The sequence below is a fragment of the Strongylocentrotus purpuratus genome, unplaced genomic scaffold (genome assembly GCF_000002235.5).
Source record: "Strongylocentrotus purpuratus isolate Spur 01 unplaced genomic scaffold, Spur_5.0 spur5_scaffold_1, whole genome shotgun sequence".
NCBI lineage: Eukaryota > Metazoa > Echinodermata > Echinoidea > Camarodonta > Strongylocentrotidae > Strongylocentrotus > Strongylocentrotus purpuratus.
Genome location: NW_022145594.1, coordinates 17,511,592 through 17,532,555, shown reverse-complemented (window position 1 = coordinate 17,532,555; position 20,964 = coordinate 17,511,592). Strand labels below are relative to the sequence as shown.

At 41.5% G+C, this 20,964-nt stretch overlaps 2 protein-coding genes across 2 annotated transcripts; both read right to left on the bottom strand.

The window, feature by feature from the left end:
• Positions 1-2,962: 2,962 nt before the first annotated feature.
• Positions 2,963-5,068, bottom strand: LOC115921260 (uncharacterized protein DDB_G0283357-like). The gene is made up of 2 exons (XM_030978564.1): positions 4,718-5,068; positions 2,963-4,555 (listed from the first exon to the last, which is right to left on the bottom strand). The coding sequence occupies exons 1-2, from the start codon at positions 5,066-5,068 to the stop codon at positions 2,963-2,965; spliced, it is 1,944 nt and encodes a 647-aa protein (XP_030834424.1).
• A 477-nt stretch (positions 5,069-5,545) lies between these two features.
• On the bottom strand, positions 5,546-18,445 carry LOC763325. The gene is made up of 5 exons (XM_001199252.4): positions 18,209-18,445; positions 15,134-15,215; positions 14,037-14,160; positions 12,814-12,910; positions 5,546-9,758 (listed from the first exon to the last, which is right to left on the bottom strand). Exons 1-5 carry the CDS (start codon positions 18,240-18,242, stop codon positions 7,633-7,635), a joined length of 2,463 nt encoding a protein of 820 aa, XP_001199252.3. The 5' UTR covers positions 18,243-18,445; the 3' UTR covers positions 5,546-7,632.
• Between the last annotated feature and the right edge of the window lie 2,519 nt (positions 18,446-20,964).

The window sequence follows — 20,964 nt, the reverse complement described above, 5'->3', positions numbered from 1 at the left end:
ATGATATAATTATTTTATCATGGTAATTTAGGAACCTATCAAATTATTAAAAAGTATATTCATATGGACACCTGGCATTCCATACTTAGTCGGTGGATTAAACCATGGACTAATGTTAGTCCGCTTTCGAAAATACCACCCGGAACGTAGAAAATCAACCTCTGAAAACTTGCCCTGGCATTTGATAGATAAACGGTTATTGGTGTATGAAGAAAATAAAGGATGACATAAAACCCTGCAAATGGGGCACTATGCGTGCCATTTTCTATGAAAGTGTGTTAAGTAGTCTACTCAACAATACATTTTACTGTTCACTGGGAGTGTATTTTAACTCCAATATCTCTTTGTAGAAGAAATATGTGAAGCTTATATTTTGACTGCAGTATAGTCACTTGGAGCCCTCTTTCATCAACAGCAAAACACCTTTTGGTAATTGGTACACTTTAAAATGATGTAAAACTGGATCCAACATGGATACGTTTCAAAATTTCAGTTTGTGAAGAAATATTTCATTTGAGTTTTTTTTCTTGGTTATGAAGACGGCACAGTATCTAGATTAATTTTGCATCATTACTTCTTCTTACACTCAGTGAATACATGAAAATATTATACTGAATAAGAATTCTTAGCACCTTCTACGGAAGCTTGAACATGCAATGAGAAGGCGACTTGTTCATCTTACCGAGTAGCCTTGTTAAAAGCCCCACTGCACTAGTTTGGGCACTGTTATGCACAACTGCCAAAGGTTTGTGTCTGAAAACTAGTAGTTAGGCAGGGTCATACTAAAAAGACATTTCATAATAATTTATTAAATAAAAACAAATAAATAACTGAGAAACGTTACTCCCAGAGTTGCCCTGCCTACATTTACTCCAAAATTTTCCAAACTTATTAGATATCGCTATAGCACTTCTAGAGAAATTGCGGATGTATAAAATCACAATACTAACCCAGAATAAATAATACTGTATTACTTAATCTCATCACAGATTTAAAGTTACTGTTATGATTGAGTTTAAGCCCATCTGCACTAGTTTGGCCAGGAGGGATTAGAACTCCCTGCATGGTCACTGACAGGTGGTTATCTCATCAAAATCAGCTCTCAATTAACATAAGAAAAAGAGGATCATGGGGGACCAATGGTCACCGATTCAGCATTGTTTGCTATATAGAGGGCGCAAGTAGCTGTAAGTAGTGCAGTGGGGCTTTAAAGCCAAGAAGGCCAAAAGGTGAGTGGTTAAAACTCACCGAGATACCTTCTCGCCTCGGCAAATTTAACAACTAGCAGTCTCGTTCCGAAAACAAAGCGCTTTGGGGAGTTGAACAAGTCGCCATCTTGCCTTAGGGAGTTTTAATAACCCACCTTCTCCTTTTAAACATGGCACCTTGACGAGTAACACAAGTCGCCTTCTTACTGCAAATTCAAGCTTCAGTCAATTTTTAGCATATCATGAAAGAATGATTTTCCCCAATTTTTTCTCTGATGGACTCTCAATTTTTTAACAAACCGATGTGTAAAGGAGGACTTTAATACACTAGAAAAGCCACCATGGGCAATCATTGATTAATTTCCACTGGAAATGCCGATTGGACAAGAGACATAACGCAAGAGAGAGGAAGAGGAGAGCAAATGAGAGAGATAGAGATAATGGGAGAGAGAGAGAGAGAGAGAGATAGAAAGAATGGGAGAGAGAGAGAGAGAGAGAATGGGGAGAGAGAGAATGGTGAAGAGAGAGGGGGGAATTGTGAGAGACAGGCAGACAGACAGGGGAGATAAATTGAAAGAGATGCAGAGAGAAAGACAGACAGAGACAGAGAGGGTGAGAGAGAGGTAGTGGAGAGTGAGAGGGAGAGGGGGGGGGGGGGGGGGGGGGGAGGGGGAGAGGGGGAGAATGGCAGTTGAAGGGCTAGTGAAAGGGTGCAGAGAAGTAAAGAAAGAGGGAGACGGAGGTGGGAGATGGAGTGGAGAGAGAGAGAGGGGGGTGCAAGAGACACAGAGATAAAGATAGTGAGAGAAAGACACAGGCAGAAAGAGAGAGAGAAAGAGAGAGAAAGTTTATAGACTGGAGAACATGTACTTAGATGAACGTTACATAATCATGAAAAGCTATTAAAGCTGGAGAAAGAAAGAGTAAAAATATACATGTATAATGCACCACGTTGCTGCATAAACAGAAAATTTCAAGTAAGGGCATTTATCAATAAAAAAATATATTCTTCTTCTTCTTCAACATAATACTCTTGCAAAGAAAAAATAAATTGCATCAAAATACCAAATCTTGCACCAGAGCAATACATCTTATATAGAATCAGGGCGCACTAAAGTCAAACTATTATAGTTGCTCATGAAAAATAAAAATAGCATTGGATACTTTTGAACTATGATATTAAACCAGTAAGTGGTGTTGTAAAAAATAGAAATTAAGATTGCCCCCCCCCCCACCCAAAAAAGAAGTAATAATAATAAATAAATAAATATGTAGAAAAATAGAAAAACAAATAAACTATTAGTTGACTCTTTAAAAAGGCTTTTAAAAAATGTCAACATTTTTCATCATTCTTTTTAGACCCTTTTGGTTTTCGTTATGGACATTCTAGTACATGTATTTGAATGACAATCCAAAACTGTGGATTGTATTTCAACAAATTGACTTGACTTGATTAAATTTGATTTCACTGTGATCTGTAGACATTCATAAGTAACTGACCGGCTTATCAATAGATTTCATAACTCTTGAAAGTTAATACAGCGTACTGGCCCAAGTGCAAAATTATACCAACACCCACCTGCATCAATGTTTCAATGGTGATTTCATAAAACTAAATAATATATCATATTTAATATTAATTGAATTCTTATGGGGTGTATTCCTTTCCAAGCATGTAGATAACTACTGATCGGCACATAATATTTCAGACGACGATAAATGTGAAGGAGACAATATTCTGGGAGATTTTTTGATTAGAATTGGTGAGGCATAAAAGAAGGGCTATGAAACTGGTGAGGCCTACCCATCGGTGTTGGGACTCCCATCGGCGGCGGGCGGTTCTGAGCCAGCAAGCCGAAAGGCTGACCTACGTGTCTCTGACCCATGTTCCCGGCGTGTAGCACACTTTCCTCCGAGGGCAGCGATGCATTGCCATGGAGATGGACGGTCGGGGCGAGGCCGATGCTGTGGTTCAAGGTGGACGCGTCCGAGACGTGACTGCTGGACGCCATCTGGGGGGCATCGTTGAAGATGTTGTTGAAGTTGAAGGGCGGTTGGGTCACGCTGCCGGGAAGCTGGTTGGGCTTGGCGATGTTGAAGCCACCCGGAGGCTGGTGCTCATGAAATACAGGGAAGTTGGCAGGCATGCTGTGGATTCCCGCTGTCCGTGAAGGGGTGAACATGGGATTGAAGGAAGCGGTGATGTCCGCCTCTCGGGTGTGACTTCCCTTGGTATGAGGAGGACTGGGAAGGATAGGTCCTGGTAAATGAGACGGGAGGTAGGTGGGCATCTCGTTGTGTCTCAGCCGGCGAGATGGAGAGATGTTGGAGATGAGCGATGAAGTGGTGGACGACGATGAAGGAACACTCTCTGATTGGCTCTGGGAGGTCTGTGAGCTAGAGAAGTTGGGAAGGAATGTGGGAGGAGCAGTCTCGTTGCTACTGGACGCGTTCGTTCGTGTCGACCCACCGAACCAGGGGTCTTGCAGCAACGATATTGATGTACTGCGAGTTCCGTCGATCTCGTGCGGGTCCCGGGCGAAAATACTGTCTGAAGGATTCGGGGCTCGCTTCTTGGACCGATTGCTCTCCTGTACCCTCCCGCCTCCTCCACCTTGTGAAGGGTACATGATGAGCTGGACTTCCCCCCTGTCAAAGACACTTTCAGCAGGTTGGATTGGTGTATGGGAAGTGGACGAATGAAACTGCTGTGACTGCTGGTTGCTGTGGATGGAAGAATGCTGTCTGGACTCTGAATTGGATTGTTGGGTGGCTCTGCGGCCGGGATGCATCGCACCATGTGCTTTCTTGGCTATGTTCAAGTGGTGTCCATCTGCGGCTGCTCTCTTGATCCCCTGTCCTGGATGGCCACTCTGCACCATCGGAGACTGTGTCATTCTCCTCTGCTGCTGTTGCTGCTGAGACGGTGTCTCAACGCTCGGAGGACCTCTACTGCTAGAGTTTGAATGTGGCATTTCATTCATCTGTGACATATGGCTACCTTCCTGGACATTATAGTTCATTGGACTTGCCTGCATTGGACTTGGTTCCATGGACGCTACACTCGACCTACCACTTGGTACAGAATAGGCTTGGTTTTGAGGGGTCTGCCGGTCAGTTGGTGTATGCTGCTGCTGTTGATTAGATGACGAAAAGGGCGGTAGACTTGAGAAATCTAAATCATCGCCTGACCCAAGATTAGATGCATCTACGTAATTGACGTTAACGCAGTTGTTGCCTACGCGTTGATGTATCTGCTGCATAGGGGGAGACGCAAGTTCTTGCATCTTTTGGGAATTCCCCCTTGTGTTTTCCCTATCTTCTGTCTGTTGAGGCTCTAGGTTCCACTGCGAAAATGAGAAATTATCTTGGGAAACATTAGAAAAGTCACTTTGCAATAGAGTGTTAGAATGAGATGAATCAACTCTGGATTGCTTGTCTGCAGTTCGTGGCCTACCACTAGGTCGTTGACCCGGTTGATCAGACTGTCTTGAGATCAAAGAATTCACCGAGGAGTTCTCAAAGATATCCATATTGACAGAGGACAATGAGGGTGGGAAGCTTGGGCTGTTTGATGTAGAGTTCAAGAAATCTAGGCCATCGTCTATATCTGATTGCCTCAATATCTGGCTTGATCCCCCAGCCTTTGGACGCTGAGAACCCTTCTTTGTAGTGGAAACATTCCTGTTCTTCTCTGGGACTATGGGATTACCGGTCATGCTTTTGGCTAGAAGGGCCTGTTGTGCTGCTTTGTTGACTGCAGCATTGACAGCTGCTTGCACGTAATTTGAACTTGAACCTTGATACAAAGGAGGTCTGTTGTTTCCTGTACTTGGTCTATTTTGCAGAGTTGTGTCCATGGAATTGGGATTGTTTTGATGGCTCAGATCAACAGGAATCTGATGATGTCTTTGAGTCCTTTCCTGAGAGGTTTGCTTGGGCGAGATTAAGGAGGAAGAAGAGGAAGATATTGGTGCAGTGGAATCGAAACTGGAAGGATTCCATAGAGATTGATTATGAGAGTCACCTGAAACTGTAGGAGGCCTTGAAGGGTAGGGAGGTGGATTCTGGGAAAGTTCTGCCTGACCTGAATTGCCTCTAGCTTTTGGTAGAGAGTTCTTTGAAGAGCTTTGGGAGATGCTCTGGACACTAAAGGCTGTTGGATTGGTATTGCTTGTGTGTTGGCTCATAGTACCTGCTTGTTTCTCCCCTGGTTTTCCATTAGCTTCGGCAAGCCAAGGGAATCTATTGACAAGCGCCGGTTCAAGTTCTCTTCTGCCAACACTGTCTAGATCTTCCTCTGGTGGCTTTGGGGTTCTATCTGTTTCTTTTCTTTCTGTCTTTTCTTTGATCCCTTGCTACTCTTTGACTTAGCAGATGGCTGTGGGGCAGGTAGCTCAGGGGGTGCAACCTGCACAGCAGTCTGTTGTAAGTGTTGTTGTTGTTGTTGTTGTTGTTGTTCCTGAATTACGCGAAATGGCAATTGCTGGGGTGCTTCCTGTGCCGGCTCTGGCTGCACCTGGGCAACAGGTTCTTCAACCTGGTCTTTTTCTAAGCCACCTTCTTCTGCAATATTAGCAGTGAGTGTTCTGTGAAGAGTTGCTGATGAAAATTTCTTCACTGGTAACTGAGATTGTTTTTTACTGGCATTTTTCGCATTGGCATTGTTCCTTTGCCTCACTTGAGAAGCTGGGGGAACTGTTTGTACACCAAAGATGTTGTTATTCGCTTGCACAGGAGGCGATTCTTGCATGGCAGCAGATGCCAATGCCCTGCTTTTAGGATGAAGGTAGCGACTCTGGTTACTGCTAGAAACAGGTCCAACTGCAGCAACAGGCCTGTTTTGTTGCTGGGCTACATTCTCAAACACTTGTTCATTGGTTGGATTGCTCTCTACATCATTTGTGTCAGGCACTTTAGGTACATTCTGGGCGACAATGTGGGCAGGTGTAGGGGCTTTCCTTTCTTTGTATTTATCAACTACGGCCGTCACTCGATTCATCAATGAATAGCTTGGCGGTGCATTACTTGGCTTTGATGAACTACTAGAAGAAGTTTCCTTGGTTTGTCTAAAGGAGGTTCATGGAAAACTGAATTCTGCTCCATCACTGGGACGGAAGAACTGCTGGATGATTGAATGGAATACGGAGGAAGTCCTAGGAAGTTATCCCTGATATTGGAGTGGCTCTGGCCTTGTTTGAATCAATGATGCTTGAAATACTTTGGAATGGGTCCCCGTTTGATGCTGTCTGGGAGACTTGTCTGGTTTCACCAAATGGAGGCAAACCAAACAATGATTCCAAAGAGGGCTGGGATTTGGGAAGAGAGCTAAGAACAGGTGAAACCTCTGTATTAGACTGTGACGATGTAGAGACCTTCGGCCCAGAGAGTCCTTGAAGAAGGTCCGCTAATTGCTGCTGTTGACGCAGGTTGGCGCTTCCCAAGTCCTGTTGGCTTGCTGCATCTGGCAGGTTATCTGCTGTAGATGCATTCAACCATGGCTGCGACAACAGGTTCAGCGGTGGTGAAGACTTACTTGAATTACCCGTATGTGTACCCAGCACTGACGTGCTAGGGTGTGAGATATTTACTAATGGGCTTGTACTCACAGCCATGCTTGGAGAAGTAGCTAGCGTTGTGCTTGTCGTACTCATTAGGGTTGATGTGCTGACTGGGGACTGGGATTTCGCTGGCTGCATTCCCCGTGCCAACTCCGAAGCTTTAGAGTGATGTGAGATCCAGCTATGCTGGAAAGGTCCCCCCGATGTTCCTGTGAATCCACTGGTAGGAGAATCATCTTTTTGGCTGCTCGGTGGAAGTGACGAAATGGAAGCCTCTCTCTCTGCATTGGTAGTTTGCTCTAGAAGGCTACTAATTGATGGGAAGCTGGTCGGCGACATGAAATTGTGGAAGCCATCAGAAGTAGGCGTCGTCGCTACTTTGGATGAATCTGGTGTCTTTTGCTCGGGCGGAATCATCCTCTCTGTGCTCTGAGAAAATGCGAGCGACAATGAATTACTTGGCTGGTTCTGAGTACAAGTGCTTGATGTTACAACGGATAATGTGGTTGGGATATCCACACTGGCTGTTGAGGTGCATGGTGGGCCTTCAGCAGAGTTGTTTCCAGAAACCATGTCTTCCTCATCATCGATGTACGTCGGAAGACCACTCACGCTCATTGAATTGCTTAGAATGTCGGCTCCGAAATTCAGAGGGTTGAATGAATTGAAGATTGTTTGCCCATTTGTTTCTGATGAAGAAATAGATACAGAAGATGCTTGCGTAGCGTCCATCTGACTACCTACTAAATTGTCTCTAGAACCTGAGTTCAATAAGGCTTCTGCCGAAAAACTGGACATTTGAACACTTCCATTTGATGACACCGGGATATCACTCTGCAACGACGTGCTTGCTGGAATTTTCATCACATTCTCTGCACTGCTACTGTTGTCCATGCCTCCTGTACCCAAAGTTTCTTGCATGAGACTCTCCAACAATGCTTTGGTGGCCATCTCTTGAGCGTCACCGACATCAGCATTGTTTTCGGAACTAGCAACCGTGGGCAAAGGAAAATTAATCTTCTTACTCTTCTCTTTGTCTTTGTCTTTCTTCTTTTTCTCTTTCTCTTTTGACTTGGATTTTTTCTTCTTTTTCTTCTTGTGTTTTTTGCTGGATGATGTATCCATTTCGTCAGGGAGATCATAGATCTCAATTCCCGGCTGAGTTGCCTGGTGGCTGTACACTCCATTAGTGTTTTGATCACCGATTGATTGGCTGCATGCAGGTGGGAATCATTCAGATCTCCAAGCTGCATGGGCGATGTGTCGGAGAGGTTGGAGAATATGCTCTCTGTTGCTTTGGCCAGTATGTCATTTGCAGCAAAGCCACCGTTACCTTGCAATCTTCCTTGGTCATTCTGAGTTGCTGAGGTTTCAATGGCAAGAGAGGTCATCAGGTCATTACCCTGAAATGAGGTTGAAACCATCTGGGAGGAGGAGGAAGATGCAGGCATTGAGGTACCAGCTAATACATGTGCCTGACTAGTGCTACCAGGAGCAGACTGGGACATGGTAATACCACTGGAGGCAACAGCAGATACCGATGCGGCGATATGGTGGCCGGCACTTTGCATGGTGGCAGCAGACTGAACCGGTTGAGTGGTGAGGCTCTGGGACACATGCATTTTCACAGCTTGCTGCTGCTGGGGTTGTTGATGAGGATGTTGCTGAGGTTGCTGCTGCTGCTGTGTCTGACCTTGAATTATGGCACCAGGCTGTTGGACACCCTGCTGGACATTACCCTGGTTTTGCTGCAAGATCACAGGGATGAGCTGTCCATTCTGCTGGATGTACACAATGTTCTGTGTTACCGGAGGCTTAGGTACCACCTGCATAGGCATTTGCATGTTCACACCGCTTGAAAGGACAGTATTTGATGGCTGTTGCAGGATGAGCTGGCCCTGGCTGTTCATCATGACCGCACTTTGTTGATTGGCAGTAGGGTTCATGGGTAGTCTCACTGTGACAGTGTTAGGAGCTATGGGTTGCACACTGGATTGCGATGCCGCTATGGGGGAGTTTGGCTTGCGAGAGTCTGGCTGCAGGGGGCATAGATTCTTCACCTTCAGTTGGGCAGACTGTTTCTTCTTGACCGGTGTCTTTGGTTGGATCGCGTTGCCTCGAGTCCCAACCACGTTGACACCCTGCTGCGAAGTAAGAATGACCTGCTGTGGTTGATTGACCTGTTGTGCAATGCGGACCGGGATGAACTGTCCAGGCTGACCTGGTAACTGAATCAGGACAGTCTGGCCCTGTGACTGGACCGGCTGCTGTTGCTGGACAAGCCGCACACCACCGCCCGTCCCAGACTGCAGGAGAACTTGGTTCTGGGAGGCTGGAGTGGTGATTGGGGTACTTATAACCTGCGTGACCGCCGTTGTATTCTTTGATTCTGCGGTAGTGGTGCTCACTTGCCCCATAGTGCTTTGATTCGAAGCCTCATGTGTGCAGGTAATCGCCGAGATGGCTTGTCCTTCTTGGCTTGCAGCAGACATTGCTTTAGTCTCCACAGCTTGGCCCAAGGGCTTTGGTGGAAGTGGAGACTGTCCCTCTGCTTCTGGTCTTTCATTGCCGACTACACTGATTTGATTGTTTGTTAAGGTCAGCGTGGGCTGGGAATCGGTCCCTGTCCTGCTCGTTGTCACAAGCAACATTCCTCCGGAGTTACCGCCAGCCTGTAACACGCTGCCATCGACCCTGTTCCCACCAGCCATGGGAATCGTCATCTGATTAGTGGGCATGGTGACTAGGTTCGGAGAGCCCATGACTGCAGCGGTAGGGGATTGAATGATAATGTTCTGACTGCCTCCCAAGAGTTGCTCAGAAGGGTTTTCCCCTAATTTGGAATTCCTCTTTGCTTTAGACTGCATGACAGCCTTCATGTGAGTTCGTATGTCAGTGTTGATATTCATGCTCTTGAAGAACTCCGTCCAGTCTTCTTTCTCCTTCTTCAGCTTTGCGTTCTCCTCCATAAGTCGCTTGATTTCGTCAACTGTAAAGAAAAGAAAAGAAAAGAAAAGAAAGGAAATTAGGTTTCATCTTTGGAATGATAGCCTAGTAGCCTACCCCACTTTATTCACTTTTATTCTTTACTTATTTTCTGTTATATGTTACTAAATGTACATGTATGTATTGATATTTTTGATGATGTTTATATTGTTTATATTGTTCAAGTAGTTCGTATCTTCATATATGTTACATTTGTTTACAAGGCCCCCTGGAAAACGTTACTTTGATTACTGACAGGGCTACCCTGTTTAAATAAAACGGAATAAATAAATAAACAAATAATTTCAAAAATTTCATTTTACTACTCCATATATCAATCACGATAATATGTAAGATTTGTAAGGACACAAATTCACTTGAAATCAAATGCTCAATGCACACTAGTGCAAAAGATGAAAACACTTAAAAAGCATCGGTATTATACACAAAGAACAGCAGGAGTTTGATAGAATACAAAACAACTATCACAAAGTCTCTTTTATTTTTTTAAAATATTTTTTAAGTATGGGAATGGTTAATTCATTACTCTGAAGTGGGGTGAAATGAAAATACTCCCCAGAATTTTTTCAGGAATATTGTCTGCTGACATAAAACTTCATATTCAATACCTAAAATATTCAAATATGGTTAGTTGCCAGGCATTACACCACAATGACACTACCCTTCTGCACAAATGAATATCCATGATGCAGTGATCTCCAGGGTCCTGTTTCATCAAACTTGATATCAATAACAAGATACAAGCTACTGTTATAAGCTACTGAAATCATGGCATCTGATTGGCTGAGACCAAATTTGTCATAGAAATTTAGCAGTTGTTATGGATAACATGTTTTATGAAACGGGCCCCTGGTTCTAATATCCATAATTTAAAAAAAAAAAAAATTCTTGTCATGAATCTTGCCCTGGTTCATAAAACTTGTTATCAATAACAAATGCAAAGTTTTTTTATGGCAAATTAGCTCTTAGCCAATCAAATGCCATGATTTTAGTAGCTAATGACAGTTATTGTATCTTCTTATTGGTAAAAGTTTTGTGAAACAGGCCCCTGCTTACAGGCGATTTCATGCCATACGACAGCAATACGTTTATTTTATCCATATATTTCATCCATGAATGTAAAATCTTTGATCGAACCATGGTCAGAGTTAGTGATTCTAGAAATCAAAATTATTCAATGGTCATATAAAAAGATGAGATGAAATATATAGGTGAAAGACTTACAGTCAACAACTAAATTATTCAAACCCCATGTAAATTTGATGTTTTTTGTCTTTTTAGTAACTCATGGATGAAAGGGAGACTGGTTGAATTAAGGCTTTTGTTGAATAAGTTTAGATGTATTGAGCTGTAATATGTAAAAATCTGAAGAAACATGAATCTGGACAATTTAAAAAAAATATATATTTAAAAAATTACAAAACTTGGTAAGGGTATGAATAATTTAGTTCTTAACCCTTACTGTACTGGGGGGGGGGGGGGGGCCTGGGAGGCCCCCCCCCCTCGACATTTTCGGAGATCGCGACGGCTCGCTGTGTGGTCTAATCCCTTCTTGCCCAGTAGTGGTGACGGTCTTTAAAAAAGTGGAGTCTGACAATTTTTGTAATGATTCTAGTTCCCTATATATATTTCCAGATTTTATTTCATGAATGCATATTCATAATTTTTGTGCAAATTAACCTATGCATTTTCAAAAATCATAAAAATAATGAAACCTCATGAATTAGAGGTGAAGGAAACATTTAGTCAATACATTTTCAAGATTCTTCACAAGTCTATGGACAAATATGTAGAGTTTTCTGTAAAATGCATAAAATTAGCATTTTACATAATTAGGCTATAACGACAAAAATTTGCATATTAGGAAAAAACTTATTATACCATCTTGTTCCTTACGTAAATATCTACAAACATGCAAATTTTCGCGTTCATCGGACATTCGACGCCGCCCCCCCCCCCCCCCCCCCCCCCCCCCCCCCCCCCCCCCCCCCCCCCCCCAGAGAGAGTGCTCGAAATAGCCCAGTACAGTGAGGGTTAACCGTACGTTGTACAGGACATGTTGACAGAATCGACGTTCTCCAATTATTCAGGGGGGGGGGGGGGTTCCAGCTTTTTTCTTCAGCATATAATACTATGAAGAGAAATGGGTCGTGGTTCTATAAAATAGGTCGCTACATCAATGGAGTGTTTCACAAAGACTAAGATCGACTTAAAGGCATCGTTTAACAATGTTAAATCTGAGATGCAAGGCCCTACAGTGTACATGTTGTCAGTGTCTGTGATGGTGTAATATTGAAGCCCTAAAGAAATTGCGCTTCAAAAAGATCATGAAGTGCCTCAAAAAGTAAATATCTTTGAGTGACCAGTTTTACCATACTCATTTCTCCCAATAGACTGCGGTGTTACGAAAACCGTTCGGAAAACGCAAAATTCGATTTTGATTTTCAATCATAAATATCTTGATAATCAGACAGGCGATCGACTTGTAAAAGTCATGGGATTCCTGACTGACCTAAAGGTTTATTATTATCTGTGTAGCATGAGCTGAATCAAGGATCTTGTTTCAGAATCTTGCTTCAGAGTCTGAGGCAAAGTTACCTGATCCCTTCATCTATGGCAGGCCGTTCATGCCACTGTTTGCTCTCACCATTATGATCTTTAGATAATATTTTTCCCCTCAATAATGAATTATCAAAAATGTTAATTCTGTAGATTTGTGAGCATAATTTGTATGTCCGAGAGACCAATGCCAGAAAATGGTGAGAGCAAACAGTGGCATGAACGGCCTGCCATAGTGAAGTCCAACTTAAAGTCTATCTTAGTATTTGTGAAACACCCCTAAGGTGGTGGTTCTATAAAAGAGGTCGCTACATCTGGGGGTGTTTCACAAAGCCTTTTTTTCAATGACAAATGACAAACATCAGTGACAAATCTGCTGATAACCAATCAGAGGCAAGGATTTCAGTAGCTGATAACAAAAACTGTCATGTGTTACTGATGACAAGTTTTGTGAAACGGGCCCAGGTTTGTCTATTTACCTTCAGATTCTGGTGCATTCTGGATCATGAGCTGGTTGCATTTCTTCTTAAGCTCAACGACCAGTTGGTACGTGTCCTCCAGAATCTGGACCTTACTCTGAAATTAGGAAAATGAACAATGAAAATAAAAAGAAACAGAAAGTCCATTATTAGAAAGAATGTTTAGGGGATATGTCACTGGACTGTGGATCACATGGTTCCAAATTTGTTAAGACTGTTCTACTTCCTTTTTACCAACCATATTCTGTTTTTGAACTTATCTGAAATCTTATGTCTTTTATTTTCCACAAATGATATTGTTCATGATTATTACAAAACACGTTAAAGTTCTTTGTGAGTTTCAAGTTATGAGTACATTCCCTTAAGGGGAATGGTTGAGTTCTGTTTTCAGACCGCAAATGCCTTCGAAGTGCATGGTTATTGCTCTTATTCTTATCTATAACATTTCTAGTGCCCTTTTAGAACCTAAAATTGCTATGAAGGTAATTTTAGACCCCCAAATATATGAAATTTAGCCAATACGATCATACCAATTCAGCTCATTTTTCAAAAAAATATGGTGACCGTTAATTGATTATTTAATTAAAAATAACAATACATACATGGGCTGGCTGGTTGTGCGTAATATAACCAACACGAAAATGCCAACAAAAAGCCAACATCGGCATTGGCTGAAATACGACGTAAAAGGCGTTATTTCGGGTTTTTTCAACAGTTTTTTCAAATTTTTCAAAATATCTAATATTTGTGGTGGTACACAAGTATTAGAAATCGTTATATTTCAGCCGTCTCTGAACCGATTTTGATCGACAAAGATGATTTTGACATTTAAATATTATGTTCTTTCAAATTTGACACTCAGTTTTTCATTATCTCACAAAAAAATTATTTTGTGTAGTGCCCTCTGCAACAGAACTCAACTATCCCTTTAAGATAATTTTTTTTAGAAGTGACCCTGCAGTATTGAACTAGCTTAGAAAACTATCAAATATCAAAATGACAAGGACTCCTATTCCTGCCTTATCAACAAAAAAAAGGGGAATCAATTTAACTTGGTCTAATCATACTAAACAATTCAGATATCTTTGTGGGGTAAACACAAAGTAATTCAAAAGTGCCATAAAATCTTAAAAGCTGAAAGTAAAATATAATATCTGACAACTTTGTCCAGGTTTGAGAGTGACACATTACAAATAACAAACAATGTCTAAAGAGTAACTCACTCTTTTAGCATCTCGATCCGGTAGAATATCGATGAGTTTATTGATGCCTTCGTTGAGTTTGGATTTCCGTCTCTTCTCAATTTCAGCATGGTGGGATTTGCGCTTAGCCTTCTCCATGTCTTCCCTGTTAAGAAAGGAATTCAACATTTAGGATGAAAATAATGGTTGAGACATCTCTAAAAGATTTCCAGAAGAATATTAGATGAAATTGAATTTAAGATACAGAGGCCATTTTTCAGAAAGGAATTCAAAATTTAGGATGATAATAATGGGTGAGACATCTCTAAAACATTTCCAGAAAAATATTAGATGAAATTGAATTTAAGATACAGATTTCATTTTTTCAGAAAGGAATTCAAAATTTAGGATGAAAATAATGGTTGAGACATCTCTAAACATTTCCAGCAAAAAATAAGATGAAATTAGATTTAATATTCAGATTCTGTTTTATTGTCACTAATCTAGGTTGAAGGTTCCTAGTATTACACGACGTATAAACAACAACTGCATGTACATACATACAATCTATGATTGAATTGCCTAGCAGACATACAGGTACCCTGTATCATAAGATAGATTGCCAATTCGGAGTAAAAGAGGAGGGACAAGCACACAGAGAGAGAGGGATGAGGAGAAAGGGGAAGGGAGGTAGGGGTTGGGGAAGGTAAGAGGGAGAGAGGGTTAAAGAGAAGGTTGAGTTCTGGGAAGAGGTGAAAAATAATTTGTGAGCATTACTCATTCTTATTATGCAAGTGTGGAAGAACATCAGTTAAGACATGTTCCCTGAAAAGCATGGCTCTTCAAATGCCTTCATATTCTAAATATGCATGTAACATTGTAAAAATCGGGGGCCTGCTTTTTACGCCACATGTTTGTGTAGTCCCATATACATCTTTCTGTGCAAGTGTTTGTAACTTTACCAAGACTTGGCCAAATTTCTTATCATTTTGATGATTCCAGAACCTTGCAATACACACACATTCTTATATGCTAGATGATCAACCTTTTCTGGTCGGTTCCACACCGTTTCTTTCACAATGCATTCGCATGACCAGAACTCAACTTCATCTTTAAGATTGATAATTTATTTTTCTTACCCTTCCACATCAGTCGAGGTATCAAAGTTGGCCTCTAACATGCCAGCAGCATTGACCGTCAACAGCGCAGTTTGCAACGTATCTGAAAGGATCAAAATCAACAGTACTGTAAGTTAGGATCACATTTCCCCCAATGATGCATGGAACAAAATTTTAAAAAGAACAGTGAAAAAATACAAGGGGGCTTGGGGCGAAATAGCCCCCGAAATGCCCAAAAGAGCCCCCGAAAATCAGAAAAGAGCCCCTGTAAATTTGCATAGAGTTCAATGCAAAACAGATTTTAGAGTGTTAATTTCATGCAGGCAAGCTTGAAAAGTAGCCCCCGAAAAATAAATATTAATTTTTTCCCTGAAAAAGAAAGTCTGTTTAGTACATATTAGATACCGGTACAACAATACATGTCCTTCGCTTGTCCATGTTCGTCAACTGCTGTACGGCGCCACTAAACATGTGTCCCAATATGGATTCTTCATCCTAATGTCAACGAGAGACAAATAAGTGTTTAACTTTAAATGCCTACTTCCAAGTTAGATTTCCAAGGTATATTTAGTAACTTTCTTGATACCATTGGCAAGGATTAGGGATTTTACCCTTGTACAATGAAATTATTTCTTTAAATCAACCAAGTTTGGTAGTCTGAGTAAAACATGTTTTGTGAAATAGTGAAAACAATATACTGTACAGTTTGAACTACGTTATGTGCATCTGCAAAACTTAGACAAATATTTTTGTATGACAATTAAATGAAAATAAATAGGAGTAATAAAATTGGCAAACTACAAAGAAAAAAATGATTATCTTTTAATTAAAACTGACAAGTATTTCCTAAAGCTAAAATCTGCAATAAATTTGAAAATAATTTTCTCTTTAGATGGCTAGTAAATAAAATTTGTTGGCAATGTGGAGCTGGTCCACAACTTTAACTAATAAAAAGTAACGAGAGGCCATTTGCAAATTAAAAAAAAGACGGCCGTTTCATGAACATGAACATGTACAATGTACAGATAAGTCATTATGGAAATGCAGATGAACCGGTACATGTACACAGTACATGTAGGATCACTATCAGTACAGTGTACAAAATTACAGCCAGTGTAGCTCGAGCTCAAACATACATGTACTTTACATTGCATAGCAATGCTCTTGCAATGGCGACTAAACACTCGCTTTTTGAACTCCAGTAACATTTGCCCAGTCAGCCCAGGTCTACTTTCATAAAAACCAAGAGTTTTGGGTTGCAAATTACTCATAATCCTGAGCTGCAGAGAAACATTTTCTATGTACCATAGATTTTGGGAAAGAAAATGATTCACAAGCTCAAATGGATTTTAGGTTTTTAACGTTGAACCTTTCCTATATGACAAACTTTTTGCAAGGATGCTGTCATCTTAAAATGGATGAGCATCAACTTTCCAGTTTTTAAAACTAAAAGGTATCTAGGAGAATGAGGCAAAGGAGAAGGAGAAGAAGAAAGAGGAAAAGGAGGGGAAGGAGGAGGAGGAAGAGGGAGGAGGGAGGGAGGAAGAGGGAGGAGTGGGGGAAAGAGAAGGGAGGAGTGGGGGAAAGAGGAGGAGGAGGAAGAGGGAGGGAGGGAGGAAGGGAGGGAGGGAGGAAGAGGAGGAGGAGGAGGAGCAGGGGGAAGGAAGAGGAAGAGGAGGAGGGGAAGAAGGATGAAGAGTAGAAGAAGGAGAAGGAGGAGAGGAAGGAGAAGGAGGAGAAGGAGGAGTAGCAGAAGAAGAACACTAATGAAGAAGAAGAAAAATGAAGGAAAAACAGAAGAGGGGGAAAAAAGAAGAAGATCCACGGTAGATCAGTTTGTTGTGTCTGGACAGGTTGATTATATGAACGGATCAGTTTTCAAAGTTTCAAACAGTAAATCAAAATTTATTTTCATGTACACTTGCACTATCTATCTCTTGAATCTTTAGAAAGAAAGGCTAACATTGTATGGCAATAAATCTACATGTACCCTTGGTAGCAGGGCTCAAATTAATTTTTTTGTCCACGGGGGCTCTTCCAAAAAAAAAAAGAGCCCCTGTGAGCCTTCTTGGAGCTGTATTTTTCCTGTTACTGTAACATCAAGACTCAAGCGATGGTAAACATGACATCGTTATGTCACACACATTCTCCCTATCCATATTCTCAATGAAGAACAAAGTGGAATCTCAGAGGAGTTTCGTACAGAATGCATGACAAGCATTTTAAACAATCTACTGTACAGGACAGTTCTGTAAATTTCTTGTCATTTCACTGAAAGTAAATTTCATGCCAAGTCAAAAACTGAGGTTTAATCGGAGCAAATCCTTTTTTTAATATTATTTAGAAACACAAGAATGAATGCAAAAATTACACCTGCCATTTTTTCATTGCCGCCATTGGCGCTCTGCAAGTTTCAGGTTTCTGAATCGCCCGCTGGGGATGCGAAAAATGGATTCCGTGTATGATGGTTTGTCCATCTTCCCGAGAATTTATTGCTCATAATGTAAAAGTCTCTGCACAAAGTCAATGTAAAATGTATCAAGAAAATCATTGCAGAGTCTGTTTTTCGCATGGCCAACGTCTGCGAAAATGCGGACGATCCTTATTTATGAGGACTCATCAGTCCGCGGTTACGCAGATGATTCTTATTTTCGGACCAGTGCCCTTACTGTAAACAGTTAAAGCTGTTTTGCATTCTTCCCTCCCCCAAACTTGAGAAGACCTTTGGCTTCCTGACCAAGTTCAACCTTAGCTCAGAGCCTCAGTCGTCAGCTCAGAGTTGTCAGCTCAGAGTTGTCAGCTCAGCCTCAGGTCAACTATTCTTTTCTAACTGACTTGTGTCCTTCAGTTCTACTTCTAGATCTAGATATTATCTCGACAAGATTCTCTGTATAATTTAGCAATTATTATTAGGCTACTGTTGGTGGAAAAGCAATAGGGCCTAGATCTACTATCAATATCACTCCCATTCACAATCACATGCATGATGAATGTCATTGTCGGTGACAGCGACACTCGACTCGAGCGATTGCATTGGTTTACTACACGAGAGTCCATTGATTCACGCACACAAAACAATTTTACAACAAAACTTACTGTCGGCATCTCCGTTAACGAGATTCTCCGCCATCGTTGTATTCTCTTAGAACACTATTGGCTTGACTCGGGAAGATATTGATACGTAACAATGAATATCAATCACAAATGCATTAAAAATGGTCATGCTTTCGGCTCCAAAACTTCGTTACACGGCAGTGAAAATGTAGTTGTTTCTTGTGGCGTACGCTTTTTCGCCATCTTGAAAATTGCTTGAAATGTCCCCATTCGAACAATAGATGGCGCTCAACCCTTTTCGGAAGGGCAGTTTCGAGATCCATGGTACATGTATTAGCATGATCGAGAAGATGCAAAAATATTCCGACAGGATTAAAATAATATTTGTGGGAATATTTTGTTAACAATGAATAAATAAATAATAACAATAAAAAGATGTTGAAATTGTTTTTCATGTTCATAGGTAATCGTATTCTTCTTTCAGATGGATAGAAGTAAACATAAGAGGGTACTATAGTGATCCAGGGGGGGGGGGGCGAAACGGCCGCCCCCCCCCCCTTATTGGCGGCGCAAAAAAAGGAAGAAAAAAAAGAGGAAGAAAAGAAGAAAAAAATAAAGGAGAAGAGGAGAAAAAAAAAGGAGAAGAGAAAAGAAAGGAGAAGAGAAAGGAAAAAAAGAAAAAGAAGATAAAAGAAAAGATAAAGAAGAAAGCCCCCCTCCCCCCCCCTCCCCCCTCCCACTCCGGGGTCGGAGGGACCGAATTTGTGTTCCCAAAATTTCCGATAAAGAGTTAGTTTTCACGTAACAAAGTCCGGCCCGTAATACAAAAAAAATCCGGCCCGTACTGACTTTACACACCTGGAGATAGAGGGGTGCTTTCAAAGAGAGGGAACATACATGTGCGTACCCTAGATAGCACTGAGTGGGTTGGGGGGGGGGGGGGAAAGAAAAGTCGGGTGAGAAAGGGGGAAAGACAAGGAACAGTAACGACGAATAAGGGAAAACTGTAATCGGGAGATTTGGGGTCATTCCAGAAGGCTTGGCAAACGTTATTGAATAGAGGGGGGCTGGACCGGCCGCATAAAAGAAACATTTTTGAAAATTCTGGCAAGTCGAGAACGGTACAACGAATCGTCTTCTTTCTCTAATAATTTAATAAAATGTCAAAGCGTCCGCGCAACGCTCGGGAGAGGGGCAACTGAATTCAGATGGGGTAATAATTATTTCAGATATAATTATTATTGCAATTATATAGCAAGAGGCCTATTAATATCAATGGACTACCTATAGGGTAAATATGACAAAAAATTAATCGACCTAATATTAGAAAATGCATGGTAGGCATAATCAGTTCGGAGTCAACAGTGACATATCTATAAATGGGGCTGGCGGGAGGGGGTGGGCGGGGATGCCCCGCGGGCGGAGCTTGAGGAGCTTGCAAAAACAGAAAGGGGGAAATAAGAAAGGGAAGAAAAAGTCACAAGCTTTGTGTAAATTGAATGAGATATCGAAGAAAAAAATTAGGGCCTAAGATGTGCACATTTGCTAAAACTCCGTCGCTTTACACAAAACAAACTTGAGGGTGGTTGACCCCACCCCCCCCCCCCCGGGTACGCGTCTTCTCTCGCATATGCTGCTTCAGAATCTCGTAATTCTGCATCCCAATCTAAATCAAAGCTGATAAATATCATTTTTAAAGGATTATACAACAATTGTTGCTTTGCTTTTAAACTGCAGTGTAAAAAGAGCATTTTAAAAGAAATCCTAACTTATCGTTACCTTTATAAATTCCTCCAGAGTTTTTAATTTTGTGCCCCAGTTGAAGAAGAAATTATTCATTATGTTCAAAATTCGCAATTCAACGGTCGGAGCGGCTCAGTGGGGGATCCATTTGGATTTTTAGAGTTCAAATATTCAACCCAGCATCACTTTATTACATGCCCAAATAGCATTGTATTTAGGTGCTGAATATCATTTTATTCGGGAACCAAAATTAATGATGCCCTATATACTATTAATAGCTATAACAGTATAAAGCGAGGGACTTTTTGTTATGATGAAATACCATTTCAAGGATATCAAAGAGCCCATTTTTGTTCCCTCGCCAGGGGCGGATCAAGCTTTTTGCACACACAAACAAAAAAATCGCGCCGTTTTACTGTTTTCCTTTTTTTTTCTTTTTCACTTGGCCGTCCAAGGGGGGGGGGGGGGGATTTAAACCGCCGAAACACCAACCCCCCCCCCCCTAGATCCGCCCCTGTAAAAGGTCGCCTCGCTCGCTCGCAAAATCTAAAGATTGGATAACCCTTGGCAACGGGATGCTCGAAATTCTGATATTCGGGCAACGTGTTTTTTAATGATGATGGTATATTATTACTACAATTATTTTTCTTCTCGCTTGTAGAGTGTAGACAGGTTTGGGCAGAGCGCAATTTCATTGCTTGCCCTGGGTGGCGTTATTTTTTTCGGCGGCACAGATTGGGGTTAGGTGCGTGTTGAGCCTATGGGAAAGTTTAGGGTTAGGGTTAGGGTGAGGGTTAGGGTTAAATCAAGATCCCTTAAAAAAAAGCCCCAATTTGGGGCGTTTCAATACTGGGTTTACCTTTAATGCCGGGGGTTTCAATCATTTTCATGATTCCATAAGCCCGATCGACGTCCTACTTATAGCCCTAATCCAACAACAATTCAAAAAGTTAAATGGGGTTATGAAAATGACAACATTCAATAGTAAAAGTCTTAAACCCAAATGTTGTATACGCCCTCTACCTTTTACTCAAAGTGTCCTTTTTGTAAATGCT

Bases quoted from the DNA above. Each gene is read 5' to 3' on its own strand.
- LOC763325 (XM_001199252.4), bottom strand. From the start codon at position 18,242: ATGGCGGAGAATCTCGTTAACGGAGATGCCGACA. The intron at 15,216-18,208 runs GTAAGTTTTGTT...TGATCCTTTCAG, and splicing joins CGTTAACGGAGATGCCGACA to ATACGTTGCAAACTGCGCTG. The intron at 12,911-14,036 runs GTGAGTTACTCT...TCCTAATTTCAG, and splicing joins CGGATCGAGATGCTAAAAGA to AGTAAGGTCCAGATTCTGGA.
- LOC115921260 (XM_030978564.1), bottom strand. From the start codon at position 5,068: ATGGACACAACTCTGCAAAATAGACCAAGTACAGGAAACAACAGACCT. The intron at 4,556-4,717 runs GTGAATTCTTTG...TCATTTTCGCAG, and splicing joins ATATCTTTGAGAACTCCTCG to TGGAACCTAGAGCCTCAACA.